Below are 18,219 nucleotides of genomic sequence, written 5' to 3' on the forward strand. Positions count from 1 at the left end.
CTGCCCATATTCCCATATTCCTCAGACCCCCAAGAAAAGTCCTGAGCCAGACAGGGGGGTGCAGGATCTCTCCTCGCAGTGGCTGGGGTCAGGCCTTGGACCGTTTGCTTCACTAAAACCAACGAAGACTTTTCTCAGCACAGTGCTTTGCCTCTCTAATCATGGCCTCCAATTATCTGCCCTAACAAGTCCCTGGGGAGGCTGTCTTAGTAACAGCCATCAGTGGGGCCCATTAAGACTCCAAGTCACTTCAGCTTTTCCTTTTGCATTTGCTTTTTCGCACAGTTGCATCATTCTCCGCTCAGTACCCAAGTTTCATTGACTCAGCACCAAAATACTCCATGGAACTCATTAAAACACAGAAACTCCTAAGCAGCCATATCTCTCCCAACATTTTCTTCAAGACTTCAAGACTTGTTCAGCTAATGAGAGAGCTTTCGTGTTCTAGTTAAGGGGGAAGATTTCAAAGAGCATCTAATAAAAATCTTTCTTCATTTTAAAGGTTGAATTTTGTTGTGTTTCAGTTTAGAGCATCATTCCCCTATTGGTATTGGTCTAGGTTTTGACCTTTGAAGCTCTGCTTAGGTGGGGCTAAAAATTTTTGTTTTTTTTTTTTTTTAAACTAAAATTGTAATAAGTATTAGACCTGCTTAATAGTTACTTGTCATAATGCTGATTGCTTTAATCTCAACTCTGCTGCGCCTGTTTTCCAAATTGAGTATTATAGCATATTATTTTCCATATGTGCTCTCTGTCATGTTGTTTATCCTCTCCAGGCCCTGGTTTCAGACCATTATGGTACTGTGTGTTGTAACAGTGGCTTATGAGATGATGAAATATCTGATCATGACTCTAACTTGGTATTTGTACTCAGTAACATCGTCGACTCAATACTTTGGAAACTGTATTTTGGAAACTATTAGCAATTATACCTGTTGCCTTTTTTCATCATGGAGTCAATCTGTGGAGGAGAAAGGAGAAGATTTTTTTTCTTTCTCGATCACTCTCCCTTTTTCCTTCACCACCCTCTTATCCTCCGAGCTTATTACAATAGCTCTCCAAGATATTGAATATCCTTGGAATACTCAGACCAGCATAGTCTTGTTGTTCTGCCTCCTGAATATGCTTCAGGTTTTGCTTAAAGTTAAACAACTACTTCGGAATCTTATCCAGAGATCTGCCTGGAGGCAGTATAGTTGTGGGTGGCAGGGAGTATGGGAGGATATGGGCAGGCATCCAGAGCAGTTGGCACCTCCAGTGTTTTGCAAATTCTCCCCTGAACAACTGCAAAATCCTAAAAAAACTGGTAGAATGCTTGAAAAAGGTTTCATGACTCTGGCAGTTCCAAAGTGACATAAATCACTGTAGTGTGCTGGGGCCTGGCTCATGCATATTGAGCTGAAATTGATACTACTATCAACTTAGCGACAGACCCTGCGGCCACTCCAGCTCCTGTGACAGATCCAACGGCCACTCCAACCCCTATGGTGGACCCTGCAGCCGCTCCAGTTCAAGCTTCTGCAGCCACTCCAGTTCCAGTTCCTGTAGCTGCTCCAGCTCCGGTTCCTGCAGCTGCTCCGGCTCCTGTGGCTGGGTCAGAGAAACGAGCTGTAGCAGTGCAAGTTGCCCCTGTAGAGAAGGTGAAAAAATGGTATCGAGATTCAGGTCGTTTAGAACGCAGAGAGTCTTCTGCCAAATCTAGGTATAGAGACTACAATGATTCTGGGCCATCAAGGATTCAGGAGGAGGAAGACGAGGATGCCGAAAAATCAACAGTAACTACCCAAAACCTATTCGAGCGTGAGCTACGAGACGTGCAAAAAGATTTTGGTCGTTGTATAGGTGAGCAGCTTGTCACCTGGCTGCTCCGGTGCTGGGACTCTAGAGCTAATTGTGTGGAATTAGACGGCAGGGAAGCCAGACGACTGGGATCCCTTGCTCGAGACGCAGGCATTGACAAAGCAATTGCAGATGGAGCACAATCTCACAGCCTCTGGAGGTGTCTCCTCTCAGCTGTGAGGGAAAGGTATCCCTTCAAGGAAGAACTTTTATGTCTACCAGGCAAGTGGACCACTATGGAGAAGGGAATCCAGTACCTGAGGGAATTAGCCATACGGGAAGTGATTTATGAGGATCCAGACCTCAGACAAACATCCAAAGATCCAGATGAAGTCAAGTGTACACGACCCATGTGGCGGAAGTTTGTACGGAGTGCACCATCATCATATGCCAGCTCATTGGCAATAATGGCCTGGAAAGAGGATGAGGAACCCACAGTGGATGAAGCGGCTAAACAACTCCGGCAGTACGAAGAAAGTCTTTCCTCTTCCTTACAGGCCTGCGTCTCAGCTGTGGAGAAACTTTCTGAAGAGGTCCACCAACTTAAAGAGAATCTATCTTCCCCCCAACCTGAACCAACCAGTGTCCAACTACCGAAAGAGAACACTTGGAAGAAACTTTCTGAAAAGGTTCACCAACTTGAAGAGAGATTATTCTCCTCCATACCTGTACAAAGCAGTGTCTCAGCTGTCAGGGGTAGGCGTTCACCCACACAAGGAAGACGATATGGTGGGTACTCACCCCGTGCCACGCTGTGGTTTTACTTACGAGACCATGGAGAGGACATGAGAAAATGGGATGGAAAATCTACCGCGACCCTAGAGGCACGGGTACATGAGTTGCAAAAGAAAACAATCAGGAAAAAAGGATTCTCCGAAAAGTTTGCTGCTCCAACTTCCAGCAGACAGTCCTTCAAACACAGAAACGAAGAAGATTCTGACTAGGATTAGGGGGGCCCTGCCTCCAGCCAGGGGGAGGAAAGGGACAATCGAGTTTATTGGACTGTGTGGATTCGATGGCCTGGCACATCACGCGCACAGAAGTATAAGACTATAGACCGCCGAACCAGGATGAGGAGACGGATGAGGAGTTCTACAGGCAGCTGACAGAAGTTGCGAAATCGTCAGCGCTTGTACTCGTGGGGGACTTCAACTTCCCTGACATATCCTGGAAGCACAACACAGCCCAGAGGAAGCAGTCTAGGAGGTTTCTGGAGAAAGTGGAAGATAGCTTCCTGACGCAGCTGATTAGTGAACCTACCAGGGGTGGTGCCCTGCTAGACCTTCTCTTCACAAACAGAGAAGGACTGGTGGAGGATGTGATTGTCGGGAACAGTCTTGGGCAGAGTGACCACGATATGGTGGAGTTCACTATTCTTGGCGGGGCCAGGAAGGGAACCAGTAAAACCACTGTATTGGACTTTCGGAGGGCTGACTTTGGGCTGCTCAGGACACTAGTTGGTGGAGTCCCATGGGAGGCGGTTCTGAAGGGCAGAGGGGTCCAGGAAGGCTGGGCGCTCTTTAAGAGGCAAATCCTAATGGCGCAGGAGCGGTCTATTCCCATGCGCCCAAAGATGAGCCAGCGGGGAAGAAGACCAGCCTGGCTCAACAGAGAATTGTGGCTTGAGCTTAGGAGAAAAAAGAGGGTTTATAATCTTTGGAAAATTGGGCAGGCCACTAGGGAGGACTATAAAGATGTAGCGAGGCTGTGCAGGGACAAGATTAGGAAGGCCAAAGCTCATCTGGAGCTCAATCTGGCTACAGCTGTTAAAGAGAACAAAAAACGCTTTTATAAATACATCAACACAAAAAGGAGGACTAGGGAGAATCTCCATCCTTTACTGGATGCAGGGGGAAACTTAGTTACAAGAGATGAGGAAAAGGCAGAGGTGCTCAATGCCTTCTTTGCCTCAGTCTTTAGCAGCAAAACCGGTTGCTCTCTGGATACCCAGTACCCAGAACTGGTGGAAGGGGACGGGGAGCAGGATGTGGCCCTCACCATCCACGAAGAACTGGTTGGTGACCTGCTACGGCACTTGGATGTCCACAAATCGATGGGGCCGGATGGGATCCACCCAAGGGTACTGAGAGAACTGGCAGAGGAGCTGGCCAAACCCCTATCCATCATTTATCAGCAGTCCTGGCTATCGGGGGAGGTCCCAGCTGACTGGCGACTAGCAAATGTGACGCCCATCTACAAGAAGGGCCGGAGGGCAGACCCGGGGAACTACAGGCCTGTCAGTTTGACCTCAGTACCAGGGAAGCTCATGGAGCAGATCCTCTTGGGAGTCATCATGCGGCACTTGAAGGGAAGCAGGCGATCAGGCCCAGCCAGCATGGGTTTATGGAAGGCAGGTCCTGCTTGACGAACCTGATCTCCTTCTACGACAAAGTGACGCGCTGGGTGGATGAGGGAAAGGCTGTGGATGTGGTCTACCTTGACTTCAGCAAGGCTTTTGACACCGTCTCCCACAGCATTCTCCTCAAGAAACTGGCTGCTCTTGGCTTGGACTGGCGCACGCTTCGTTGGGTTAGAAACTGGCTGGATAGCCGGGCCCAAAGAGTTGTGGTAAATGGAGTCAAGTCCAGTTGGAGGCCAGTCACTAGTGGCGTTCCCCAGGGCTCGGTGCTGGGGCCGGTCCTCTTTAACATATTCATCAATGATCTGGATGACGGCATTGAGTGCACCCTCAGTAAGTTTGCAGATGACACCAAGCTAGGTGCGTGTGTCGATCTGCTCGAGGGTAGGAAGGCTCTGCAGGAGGATCTGGATAGGCTGCACCGATGGGCTGAGGTCAACTGCATGAAGTTCAACAAGGCCAAGTGCCGGGTCCTGCACCTGGGGTGCAATAACCCCAAGCAGAACTACAGGCTGGGTGAGGAATGGTTGGAGAGCTGCCAGGCAGAGAAGGACCTGGGAGTGATGGTGGACAGTCAGCTGAATATGAGCCAGCAGTGTGCTCAGGTGGCCAAGAAGGCCAACGGCATCCTGGCTTGTATCAGAAACAGTGTGACCAGCAGGGCTAGGGAGGTGATCGTCCCCCTGGACTCGGCTCTGGTGAGGCCGCACCTCGAGTACTGTGTTCAGTTTTGGGCCCCTCGCTACAAGAAGGACATCGAGGTGCTTGAGCGGGTCCAGAGAAGGGCGACGAAGCTGGTGAGGGGCCTGGAGAACAAGTCCTACGAGGAGCAGCTGAGGGAGCTGGGCTTGTTCAGCCTAGAGAAGAGGAGGCTCAGGGGTGACCTTATTGCTCTGTATAAGTACATTAAAGGAGGCTGTAGCGAGGTGGGGGTTGGCCTGTTCTCCCACGTGCCTGGTGACAGGACGAGGGGGAATGGGCTAAAGTTACGCCAGGGGAGTTTTAGGTTAGATGTTAGGAAGAATTTCTTTACTGAAAGGGTTGTTAGGTACTGGAACGGGCTGCCCAGGGAGGTGGTGGAGTCACCATCCCTGGAAGTCTTCAAAAGACGTTTAGATGTAGAGCTTAGGGATATGGTTTAGTGGGGACTGTTAGCGTTAGGTCAGAGGTTTGACTCGATGATCTTGAGGTCTCTTCCAACCTAGAAATTCTGTGATTCTGTGATTCTGTGATCCACAAGGGTATTGGTGGGCTTTTGGCATAGCTGCCTTGGAGGTGGAGGACACCAAGCAGTTGTGTACCTTGCCCACTCTTTCACAGGACCCTTCTGCTGTGGAGGTGCTGATGGCCAATGAGCAGCAGGTGCCAATCGCTACCACAACAGTGCGCCCGAGGCAATATTGCTCTAACAGAGACTCCCTGAGTCCCATCCATGAGCTGGTTCATCGACTGGAGAGCCACGGAGTGATCAGCAACACTTGCTCACCCTATAATAGTCCCATATGGACAGTACAAAATTTGAATGGGGAGTGGAAGATAACGGTGCACTTCTGTGGCTTGAATGAAGTCCCACCACCACTGAGTGCTGCTGTGCCAGGCATGCTAGAACTTCATTCAGTACGAACTGGAGTCAAAGGCAGCCAAGTGCTATGCCACAATTAATATTACTAATGCATTTTTTCTCCATCCCTTTGGTGGCAGCACGAAGGCCACACTTTGCTTTCACATGGAGGGGTGTCCTGCCCACCTGGAATAAACTGCCCCAGGGCTGGAAGCACAGCCCTACTTTTGCCATGGGCTGATCCAGACTGCCCTGCAACACAGGGAATCTCCTGAACACTTCCAACACAGCAAAAGTATTTGAGGAAGGGAAGCAAATGTTGCAAATCCTTCTGAAAACCTGTATTTCCCTATAACAAAGTAAGGTCAAGGGACCTGCACACGAGAGCCTAATGCAGGCTGTCCAGGTTCTGTGGGACCCCTGCTTGGGGAAAGGTTGGGCATCGATCAGTGTGTGATGAGCAATTGCACTGTTCATCACTTGCTTTATACATATAACAATAATAAAACTAAAGTTTATTATTATTTATTATTAGTATTGTTACTGTTATTCCTATCTCTTCATTTTCTGTCCTTTTACATTATCATTATTTCAACCCATTGTCTTTTTAGGGGTGGGTGTGAGCTAACAGCTGTGTGGTGCTGAGGTGCCTGACAGGTTAAAGCACAACATCTTTGACAACCACAGTGTAAAAGCACAAATCACCCTTGTAAAAGTCATCCTTCCTGTGTTCAGAGAAGGGCAGTCGGTGATGACTTCGGGCTGCTTCAAACACCACACCCCAGCAAAGACCCTGCTGCTTTCAGGTGCTGTCAGCCCTGAGGCCTTGGGGACACCTCGAGGGAGCCCAACAGCACAGAGCAAGAGATGCCATGGTCGGGTGCTGTGCTGCTGAGCTGGGCCGGGCTCATGGGCCCAAGGGGAGCTCCTGGTAAGCGCTACAGAGAGAGAGCTGTGCCCAGGAGCAGCTCCTCTGCACAGCACAGTAGGGCTGGGGGCTCTGACCGCAGCTGGCACACAGAGAGGACAGAAGGAGAGAGGGCTTGGAGACACTGAGGAGCACAACAACAGAGGGCAGCGTGTGGCAGGACACATCTGCAGGCTCTTGACACCGTGAGGCTCTGGCAGCAGGGTACTGCAGGTGGGGTTGCCAGAGGGGTCTTGTACAGCTGGCACATCTGATGGCTGATAGCATCTGTCAGGGTGGTTCAATCTGTTTCTCCAGTGACAAATAGAAGACGATTTAGAAAATGGCATTTATGAGTCATTTCCAGAAGAAGATTGAGACTCAGTTTGTGTGACATTGAAGGTTTATTTTGGTTCTGTGCTTTCCAATTCCTGAATTGCAGGGGAGGCAGGTCTGATCGCAATGTGTTCTCAAGATTGTACAAGAGACTGAGAATCCCAGAGCATTGCACAGAGAGATCTGAATGGAAAAAATGAGATTCTTACAGGTTCTAGTGCAATGAGAGAGGATCATTTGGGGGATGATCTAAGACATGGAATAGGTTTTCCTTATTGAAGTCTGTTCTAACTTCTGCATTCTCCTCTTCAACAGGCAGCTGTGTTTAATGTCAGCAAATGCCCAACAGCAGCTCTGTGAGTGAGTTCCTCCTGCTGGCATTCGCAGACACGCGCGAGCTGCAGCTCCTGCACTTCGCGCTCTTCCTGGGCATCTACCTGGCTGCCCTCCTGGGCAACGGCCTCATCCTCAGCGCCGTAGCCTGCGACCACCGCCTCCACACCCCCATGTACTTCTTCCTCCTCAAACTCGCCCTCCTTGACCTGGGCTGCATCTCCACCACTCTGCCCAAAGCCATGGCCAATGCCCTCTGGGACACCAAGACCATCTCCTATCAAGGCTGTGCTGCACAGGTCTTTCTCTTTGCCTTCCTGGCAGGTGTGGAGTTTTCTATCCTCACCATCATGGCCTACGACCGCTACGTTGCCATCTGCAAGCCCCTGCACTACGGGAGCCTCCTGGGCAGCAGAGCTTGTGCCCAGATGGCAGCAGCTGCCTGGGGCAGTGGCTTTCTCAATGCTGTCCTGCACATGGCCAGCACATTTTCCCTGCCCCTCTGCCACGGCAATGCTGTGGACCAGTTCTTCTGTGAAATCCCCCACATCCTCAAGCTCTCCTGCTCAGATGCCTACCTCAGGCAATTCGGGGTAAACTTGTGTTTAGTGTTTCTTTAGGCTTTGGTTGTTTTATTTATATTGTGGTGTCCTACGTGCAGGTCTTCTGGGCCGTGCTGAGGATGCCCTCTTCTCAGGGCCGGCACAAAGCCTTTTCCACGTGCCTCCCTCACCTGGCTGTGGTCTTTCTAATGGTTGTCACTGCAACAGTTGCCTACCTAAAGCCCCCTTCCATTGCTTCCCCATCCCTGGACCTGGTGGTGTCATTTCTGTACTCAGTTCTGCCTCCAGCAGTGAACCCCCTCATTTACAACATGAGAAACAAGGAGCTCAAGGGTGCAGTGAGTAAACTCTTTCTCTACGTGCCTCTTAAGTATCAAGAATGTCTTCAATATCTTTGATTTTGGTTTAATATTATTCTTGGCCTTCTTCCTGTTAATTCATTTACTTACTTTGACGGTGTCATCTAAACTACTTATAGAACTAGGCTTCTAGTGTACATATAGGGAATAAAGAAGCCATGAGAACTTTACTGATCTCAACTTTCCTTTCTTCCCATCACCTCTCTAGGCGGGGGAGCAGTCCCAGCTCAGGGCCAAGAACCCAGCTGCCACTGGGAGGGGCAGCCCCGGTGGCCCTCAGGGCTGCCCTCCACTGCCCGCTGGGCTCTGACCTCTCTGCTGCCTTGATAGAATCATAGAAAAAGACCTCCAAGTTCGTCCCATCCAATGACTGTCCTTCTAATCATGTCACACAAACCCACATTGATAAACACCATGAGGTGGGTTTCCTTCTCAGCCCCTTACCTTTACACTTGTTCTCTTGATGAACCTGTTCCCTTCCCTTTACAATACCATTAATATGCTCTATTTAATCCTAGATAACTTTTTACCAATGTAAAGAAAACCCTAAAGCGCAAAGTTTGCCCATAGCCTAACCACAGACCTGACACCCCAAGCAGAACACCAAACCCTCCCACCAAGCATTTGTTTAATCTCTAACCCAAAGCCCCTGTTCTTGTGCATTAACCTCCTCATGTTAAACCCTCTCCTAAACCTTAACTCTGAGATCATGAAAGCCATCAGAAAGCTGATCCCAGTGAGATGACTGATATGGGAGGTCAGGAGAAGCATGGACAGGAGAGATGTGAGATTTGGGGGAGGGAATAGGGGCTTGACCAGCAGAAATTTGGGATTTTGTAGAGGTAAGAGGATTCAGGTTATGCTGATGCTGCTGTAATACTGACTTAAAAGAGTCATATTAGGCCCTTCCCCACTTTCAACCAGTAACCTTAATTCATAAATATAAATGCTACCCCACACCCTGAAAAGAATCTACTACTCTCATGCCTGACTTCAAAGTATGCACTGAAGCCAAAACTCAGCCCATAGCCTCTTGCCCTTACCTTTACTCTGTTGCTTACCTTGATCCCTGCCCTTAACACACACTTGTAATTGCTCTATTTAACCCTAGATTTCTACGCAGACCTAAACAAAACCTTGAAACACAAAACCTACCCATCCCCTAACCACAGACCTGACACCCCAAGCAGAACATCAAACCTGCCCACAAAACAACGGATTAATCTCTATTAATCACTCAGAAAGGTGAATCCTAGTCCCTAATCCCAAAAGTAAACATAAACCAGACAAAGCCCTCATTCCTCTGCATTAACCTCCTCAACTTCAGACCTTCTTCGAACCCTTAACTTTGGTCGTTTCTCCCCTTTGGGCAAGACAGGAATTGTGACACTTCTCTGAAGTCACATGGCATTCAAACATGGATGTGAGCAGCAGCAGGAACGTGTCACGCAAAGGGACTGCGAGGTCACTTCTGTCTGTAGGTGGCAGGTCACCCTTGGCTTCTCCCTGGGAGCTGGACTTTTGGGCTGACATCTGGCAGTGGCCCTGCTAGGCCAGCAGAAGGCACCTGCTTGGCATGCTGACTGGGGGATCCCCTCTGCCTCCAGAGCCAGGAGAACCCAGACAGACAGAAGGCCCCTAGATGGGTTGTCCTGTCCCTTCTGCTTGAGTCCTTGACTGGGCAGCAGCAGGCACAAGGCTTGGCTGTGTCTCCACAAGAAGCTGCAAGGCCAGCAGCAGGCCCATGGCTTGGGAGATGTTGGTGAGTATCTATGATCAGACCCTAGCTTTGTGTTTCAAGGAACAGCTGGTGAGGGCTGATGAGACACTGGTGAAATGATGGAAATGCTGGGATGAGAGCAAGGTGGTGAACAGAGATGGCTGTCTGCACACTTCTAGGAAATAGGAAAAAGCGTGGGACAGCATAGGAAAGCATGCAGAGGAAAAGACAGAGGTTGCTGGTAAAAAAGGTAGGCCCCAACAGTCCTGACGCTTTGGCTAGAGCTTATGAGAAGATGACATATAGTTATTGCAGTGCAGCCTCCTTGCTTCCTTGCAACCCTGTGCAGAGGCAGGGTGGTGTCATACTAGTGTTCTTCTCATGGCATCACACTGACCACCACATTCCTCAGACCCCCAAGAAAAGTCCTGAGCCAGACAGGGGGGTGCAGGATCTCTCCTCGCAGTGACTGGGGTCAGGCCTTGGGCCTTTTGCTTCACCAAAACCAACCAAGACTTTTCTCAGCACAGTGCTTTGCCTCTCTGTAACCATGGCCTCCAATTAGCTGCCCTAACAAGTCCCTGGGGAGGCTTTGTTAGTAACAGCCCTCAGTGGGGCCCATTAAGACTCCAAGTCACTTCAGCTTTTCCTTTTGCATTTGCTTTTTTGCACAGTTGCATCATTCTCCTCTCAGTACCCAAGTTTCATTGACTCAGCACCAAAATACTCCATGGAACTCATTAAAACACAGAAACTCCTAAGGAGCCATATCTCTCCCACCATTTTCTTCAAGTCTTCAAGACTTGATCTGCTAATTGGAGAGCTTTCATGTTGTAGTTAAGGGGGAAGATTTCAAAGAGCATCTAATAAAAATCTTTCTTCATTTTAAAGGCTGAATTTTGTTGTGTTTCAGTTTAGAGCATCATTCTCCTGATCTAGGGTTTCTCCTTTGAAACCCTGTTTGGGTGGGAAAAGCAGGGTTTTAAACCACAGTTCAAGTTCCTTATTTTATTGCCTCCAGTGATGTTTACCTTCCCAAAAGGATGACTGTACATGATGTATTTTACAGTGATTTAAATAATTGTGTTAATATTAATCCATATCATACTAATTCAATGATAAATGATGAGGGTCTTACTAAGGAAACCATTAGAAAGACTGCTGAGAGATGGGCGACCTTGAACTCACTGAAACTCAAAATAGCAACTGGGTTGGTGAGAGCTATCTGAAGGATTAAACAGTAAGAGGAGGGCAAACCAGAAGAATGATGGGAAGTGCATAGGTCCAGACAGGCAGCTGGAAAGGGGACATTCAGCAGGGTCTGTGTAATCAGGATGAGTTTTGTGCCTGGAAGATGAGGGAGGGAGCACAGCATGATAGAAAAGCGATGACAATGCAACTACAGGTGAACACCAGTATTTCTTCTCCTGGGATGAATATGCATCCAGAAAAATCACATTTCTTCATGATAGAAATTACACTTCACATGAGACATTTTACAGAAAGGATTGAGTCTTTTGAGCTGATGAGTTGTTGCTTTATTATTCAAGTACTGAAAAAAATACTGGGTATTCTGGCAGAGCGTTGCTGTCTGAACATAAGCATAACCAGGGAAAACCTCCAGTGGCCCCGCTGTGTTTGAGGCACTTCCCTGGACCAGCAGATGTCAGAAAAGACCTGCAGGATGCCAGAGCCCTTTGGGAAAATCAGGTGGAGCCAGGTGGAGTTCCCAGGGCACCTCCACTGCCAGCAGTGGTCTTTGTCCCTGTAACTGCAGCCCAGCACAGGAACACCCCTTCAAAGAAAAACCTCTTCTTCAGTGGGTTCCTTGGATTGACCTAGATTTGAAATGGCCACTGGAAATCTGAGATACTCTCCCTTACTTAAACTAGACACTTGAACATCTGTTGATGACCTTCCTGGGTCATCTTTAGCAAACTCAGGCTGATAAACTCAAGTATAGCATGCTTCAAATGGCTGAGGCAGAACCCATCAGCTTGCCCCACTTTTGAAATGGCTCCCGGCCACGTAAGGATTTGAAAGCAACAAATATGGAATGACCCATGAGGACAATGTGCAGAGTAAGGGAAAGTCACACATATTGTGCCTGAGTAGCAGAAGGCAAAAAGCATTGCATTGTGCCTCAGAATAATCAAGGAGACCTAATCCAGTTCATCCATGAGGAAAAGCAGAGAGAGAAAGACGTTGATTTTGGCCTAGCGTGAAGAAGGATGTGCATCACTGGTGAAGGAACCGGCATTCGTGCCATCACCAATGTGAATTACACAAGCACCAGCACACCTAATGGTAACTTGTCCTCCCCGGCTTGGTATTCCCACAGGGCAGGGGAAAGGGAGCGGACAGCCAAGGGACACATCTGAGTGTGAAAGTTGGGGCCCAGCAGAGCCAAGGAGTTAAACCCGGGGCCAGGTGGGTGGCAGAGCCCCATGCCCCAGAGGGCAGGCAGGGCTCATGGCCCTGGGACTCAGCCTGGCCCTGGGCTCTTTCTGACATCCCTGCAGCTCCTGGCAGGCTGCAGTGAGGTGCCCCTCAGCCTTCCCTCCTGTGTTCCCAGGGCACATGGCTGCCTCCTGCCCAGCTCACTGCCCACCATGTCCGACAGGGCTGCTTTCAAAGCTGGGCCTTGCCTAGGGTCAGTCCCCCACAGGGGCAGAAAATGGCCCTTGTCCTGGTGGCTTTCCGTGGCCTTCCTCTCAATACATGCACTTCTCGTCCTTGAAATTGTTTCCCAAAAGTGGGCTAGTCCCCGCCACTGGAGATACCAAAGCCCAACTGGAAATGGGCCTGGGCTGCCTGGTGTAGGTGTCTATGCGTGGCTAGTGGGGGTGGCTAGATGGGCTGTGGACGTCCCCTCCAGTCTCAGTGAATCTGTCACTTTGCAATGCCTGGCAGGGATTACAAATGTCAGAAATACTTCAACCCACAGCAATATTCCCTACCCATGCTTCCCTCTCCCGCCTCTTCTTTCCTTTAGGATTAAAGTCAGAAGGGACCTCTGGAGGTTTCCAGTACCAAGATCTGCTCTGAACAGGGAGAACTTTCACATCAGATCAGGCTGCTTCCTCAGTGCTTCCTCCACCTCACTTTTGAAAGCCTTACTCCTAGGGGTGTTAGCTGGAAGGCCAGTTCTGATTCAGTGGTGCAACAAGACAGCAGTGTGGAAGAGAAGGGTGACCAGCACCAAAACAACCATGTCCTGCTGCTGCCAGTGTTTGTGGTTCCAAGAAAGTGGCGACCCTGACTCAAAGGCTGCAGGGAGGGCGTGCCTGCCAGGGCAGAAAGGGCAGACCCAAACAACACCAGGGCTTTCCACCACGTTGTAGCAGGGATCTTCATCCCACAACCACTGCTGTACCTGAGAAGAGCGTATGAGAAATGAGATCCACAGAAACTGACTACCTGCTGGTTCCTTTATTTAGTTAGTTACAAAGAGCTTAGCAGCACCTCTACATGAGGACTTTGGGTAAAAAGAAAAAGTAGAAGAGGAGTAGAAATATCTTAAATTTATAAAATAAAAAGATAAAAAATAATTTAGCATATTGGAATAATATTAAAAAGAATGAATAATTTTTGAAATATATGAACAAAGATGTTTCTGCCTTGTCCACGTATATTTCAGGGAATCAGATGCAGAAGACGGGTTCCTCTCTGAAATACTGAATATTGCAATAACATCCTCAGTGCCTCCTTGAGATCTTTATTCCTCATGCTGTAGATAAGGAGGTTCACTGCTGGAGGCAGAACTGAGTACAGAAATGATACCACCAGGTGCAGGGATGGGGAGGAGATGGAGGGGGGCTTCAGGTAGGCAAACATGACAGCGCTGACAAAGAGGGAGACCACAGCCAGGTGAGGGAGGCACGTGGAAAAGGCTTTGTGCCGGCCCTGCTCAGAGGGCATCCTCAGCACTGCCCTGAAGATCTGAATATAGGACACCACAATGAAAACAAAACAACCAAATGTTGAAGAAACACTAAACACAAGTGCCCCAACTTCCCTGAGGTAGGCATCTGAGCAGGAGAGCTTGAGGATCTGGGGGATTTCACAGAAGAACTGGTCCACAGCATTGCCTTGGCAGAGGGGCAGGGAAAATGTAGTGGCCATGTGCAGGACAGCATTGAGAAAGCCACTGCCCCAGGCAGCTGCTGCCATCTGGGCACAAGCTCTGCTGCCCAGGAGGCTCCCGTGGTGCAGGGGCTTGCAGATGGCAACGTAGCGGTCGTACGCCATGATGGTGAGAAGGAAATACTTCGATGACATCAACAAGACAAAGAGAAAGACCTGTGCAGCACTTCCTTGATAGGAGATGTCCCTGGTGTCCCAGAGGGCATTGGCCATGGCTTTGGGCAGAGTGGTGGAGATGCAGCCCAGGTCGAGGAGGGCGAGGTTGAGGAGGAAGAAGTACATGGGGGTGTGGAGGCGGTGGTGGCAGGCTACGGCGCTGAGGATGAGGCCGTTGCCCAGGAGGGCAGCCAGGTAGATGCCTAGGAAGAGCGCGAAGTGCAGGAGCTGCAGCTCGCGCGTGTCTGCGAATGCCAGCAGGAGGAACTCAGTGATAGTGCTTCTGTTGGACATCTGCTTTTCTGGGTATGTGATCCTGAACAAAGAAGAGGATGAGTGTATAAAGTACAAGAAACATATCAGAGGAAAATGAATTCCATTTCTCATTTAAAATCATCACGTGTATTGTGCACTTTCTGGCAGAGTTTTGGCAGATCCCTTTCATGCATCCTGATTCATTCTGCCTGTGGGTGTCTGTTGGAACAGGAGGCTCTACTGTGGGCAATGCAGGAATCAGTCCTGTCCTACAGCAAGAGTTGAAGAGGAACATGGGGAAATGTCAGTTTCTCTTCCCTCCTGATCTCAGAGAGTTTTTCCCCAGCATTGCTCCCAGTTCACCAAACTGCAGAGCAGAGTTGTGGAGGCTTTTTTAAATTTTATTTTAAATTTTTGGTTTTTTTTAGTTTTTTGTTTCTGCTGTCCCACCACTCTTGAGGAATGTTTCCAAGCCACAGATCCTGGCTATTTCTGCTGGACTCAAAGGGAATCCTTGTAGATCATTATCAGAGAAAAAGGGACTGTCACTTTAGTGCTCAGTGTTCTTTAGGGATGACAGCCAGTCTGTCCATCAAGTACGGTCTCAGATGCCCTGTGAGAGCTATAGTAAAGTTCTACTCACATGTTTGATTGAAAAGAGCAAAGACCCTGCTGAGAGCAGGGGAATCCAGGATCAAAGTGCCCATCTCCAGACGCCTCACCCTGTCCCCCTACTCCCTTTCCCCAAGGCACACCAAGGACTCACTCCATGGGCATGTAAAACCCCCATCCGCAGCCAGCCTGGGAACAAGACCAGCAGCAGCACGGCCAGCTGGAGAAGCCAGGAGCTCCTGGCAAGCACTGCAGAGAGCCAGCTGTGCCCAGGAGCAGCTCCTCTGCACAGCGCAGCAGGGCTGGGGGCTCTGACCACAGCTGACACGCAGAGAGCAGAGAAGGAGAGAGGGCTTGGAGGCACTGAGAAGCGCAACAACAGAAGGCAGCGTGTGGCAGGACACATCTGCAGGCTCTTGACACCGTGAGGCTCTGGCAGCAGGGCCATGCAGGTGGGGCTGCCAGAGGGGTCTTCTACAGCTGGCACATCCGATGGCTGACAGCATCTGCCAGGATGGGTCTCTCTGTTTCTTCAGCGAGGCGTAGAAGAATTTTTAGAATGGCATTTAGAATTGGATTTTTAGGAGGAAAACCAAGGCAGAGTCTACCTGAAAAGCAAGACTTTTTTTCTTTTTTTCAGTCTGTGCTTGCAGATTCTTGCAGTGGAGGGGAGGCAAGTTTCATGGTAATTCACTGTAAGATTTTACAGGAAACTAAGACTCCTGGAGCATAGCACTGAGAAATTGATGTCAGTGATGAAATTTGTAAAGTACCTTCCCAAACCTCATCTCATGGAGTGCACCAACATCATATTGTGGTCCTCTCAGGTTTTATCCTAGCTGATTCTTAGGAGCTAGAACCCCCCTGATATCCCCTGTCTTACGGAGGTGTCTTCAGGCCAAAGCAGAGCAAACAGCATTTGCAAAGAGCAGGAGCTGCCTCCCCTGCAGGCAGAGCTGCAGCACAGGAGGGTCTGCTGAGTGTCCGTCTGTCCCTCCCTGGCCTTGCCTCCCCTGGCAGCAGCACGCTGGCATTCCTCCTGGCTTCTCCAGCTGGCCGTGCTGCTGCTGGTCTTGTTCCCAGGCTGGCTGGGGATGGGGGGTTTAGGTGCCCATATGGTGAGCCCTTGGTGTGCTTGGAGGAAGGGGAGTACGGGGACTGGCGTAGGGGTCTGGAGATGGGCACTTTGTACCTGGATGTCTCTGGTCTCAGCACTGTCCTGGTTTTGTTTCAGGCAAACATAGGAGTGCAATTGTCCTGTAGGTCAAAGAGACACCAGCACAGGGCAGTTGACACTGGGACTAACACACAGACTCGATGTGCTCTCTCAAGGACACTGCAATGAAGACATCGCCATGTTAATGACACACAAGGATTTACTTTGAGTACAGTGGGGCTGCTAGCACAAAAGAGACAAAAGACAAATCACTACATGATCTTTACCACTTACTTTGGGCAGGACTGACTCCCACATTGCCCACAGCAAGTCCCCTGCTCTCAGTGACACCCTGTAGCAGGAGCAGCCAGAACTCATGAAAGGGACCTGCCAAAAGTCTGAATGGAAGTGGAGAATAATTTGGGAAGTATTAAATGAAAAATTGAATGATTTTTCCTCTGAAATGAGAAATGAAGGCATAAAAGAAAAATAGTTTGTTTGTTTGTTTGCTTGCTTCTAATATATATATTTTGTAAGATAACTCTGTTAAGATAACTCTGATAAACTCTCAGTGTTTTTCTGTTCCTTGGGCAGGACCCCATGCCCAGAAGCAGGACATGCCCAACATCAGCTCTGTGAGCGAGTTCCTCCTGCTGGCATTCGCAGACACGCGCGAGCTGCAGCTCCTGCACTTCGCGCTCTTCCTGGGCATCTACCTGGCTGCCCTCCTGGGCAACGGCCTCATCCTCAGCGCCGTAGCCTGCCACCACCGCCTCCACACCCCCATGTACTTTTTCCCCCTCAACCTCGCCCTCCTCGACCTGGGCTGCATCTCCACGACTCTGCCCAAAGCCATGGCCAATGCCCTCTGGGACACCAGGGCCATCTCCTATCAAGGCTGTGCTGCACAGGTCTTCTTTTTCTTCTTCTTGGTTGGAGCAGAGTTTTCCCTTCTCACCATCATGGCCTACGACCGGTACATTGCTATCTGCAAGCCCCTGCACTACGGGAGCCTCCTGGGCAGCAGAGCTTGTGCCCACATGGCAGCAGCTGCCTGGGGCAGTGGCTTTCTCAATGCTGTTCTGCACACGGCCAACACATTTTCCCTGCCCCTTTGCCAAGGCAATGCTGTGGACCAGTTCTTCTGTGAAATCCCCCACATCCTCAAGCTCTCCTGCTCACATGCCTACCTCAAAGAAGTTTGGGCACTTTTGTTTAGTATTTTCTTGGCCTTTGGTTGTTTTGTTTTCATTGTGCTGTCCTATGTGCAGATCTTCATTGTGGTGCTGAGGATGCCCTCTGAGCAGGCTCAGCACAAAGCCTTTTCCACGTGCCTCCCTCACCTGGCCGTGGTCTCCCTGTTTCTTAGCACTGCCATATTTGCCTACCTGAAGCCCCCCTCCATCTCTTCCCCATCCCTGGACCTGGTGGTGGCTGTTCTGTACTCAGTGTTGCCTCCAGCAGTGAACCCCCTCATTTACAGCATGAGGAACCAGGAGCTCAAGGATGCACTGAGGAAACTATTTTATACCTCTTTCTTCAGCATTAATAATGTGCATAAAATACTAATAGGATTTCTGCAAACAAACACTCTTAGTGCAAATTCTTGAAAGTAATTTTCTTTATTATTATTTCCTATAACTTGTGGCTTTGATTTAATTTTATTCTAAGCCTCCTAATTATTATTTTATTATTATTATTATGAAGTCGATAATTTCAAATACGTTTTCAATCGATATTCTTGTTTAAAAAAAGACAATAAAGAAACTGGGACAATTTCATTATTCTCTACTGCAGTCTCTTCCCATCGTCAGTGCCTCCAGCAGTGAACCCACTTATCTAAAACATGAGGAACCTGAAACTAAGGGATGCAGTGAGGACACTGCTTGAATACATATTCTTCAGCTTCTTTGCCTA

General features: G+C 49.3%; 1 protein-coding gene across 1 annotated transcript; it reads left to right on the forward strand.

The window, feature by feature from the left end:
• Positions 1 to 16,919: 16,919 nt before the first annotated feature.
• Positions 16,920 to 17,912, forward strand: LOC137846882 (olfactory receptor 14C36-like). Its single transcript, XM_068664988.1, has one exon. It carries the CDS (start codon positions 16,920 to 16,922, stop codon positions 17,910 to 17,912), a length of 993 nt encoding a protein of 330 aa, XP_068521089.1.
• Positions 17,913 to 18,219: the final 307 nt, after the last annotated feature.

The sequence above is a fragment of the Anas acuta genome, chromosome W, assembly GCF_963932015.1.
Source record: "Anas acuta chromosome W, bAnaAcu1.1, whole genome shotgun sequence".
Lineage (NCBI taxonomy): Eukaryota > Metazoa > Chordata > Aves > Anseriformes > Anatidae > Anas > Anas acuta.

Bases quoted from the DNA above. Each gene is read 5' to 3' on its own strand.
- LOC137846882 (XM_068664988.1), top strand. From the start codon at position 16,920: ATGCCCAACATCAGCTCTGTGAGCGAGTTCCTCCTGCTGGCATTCGCA.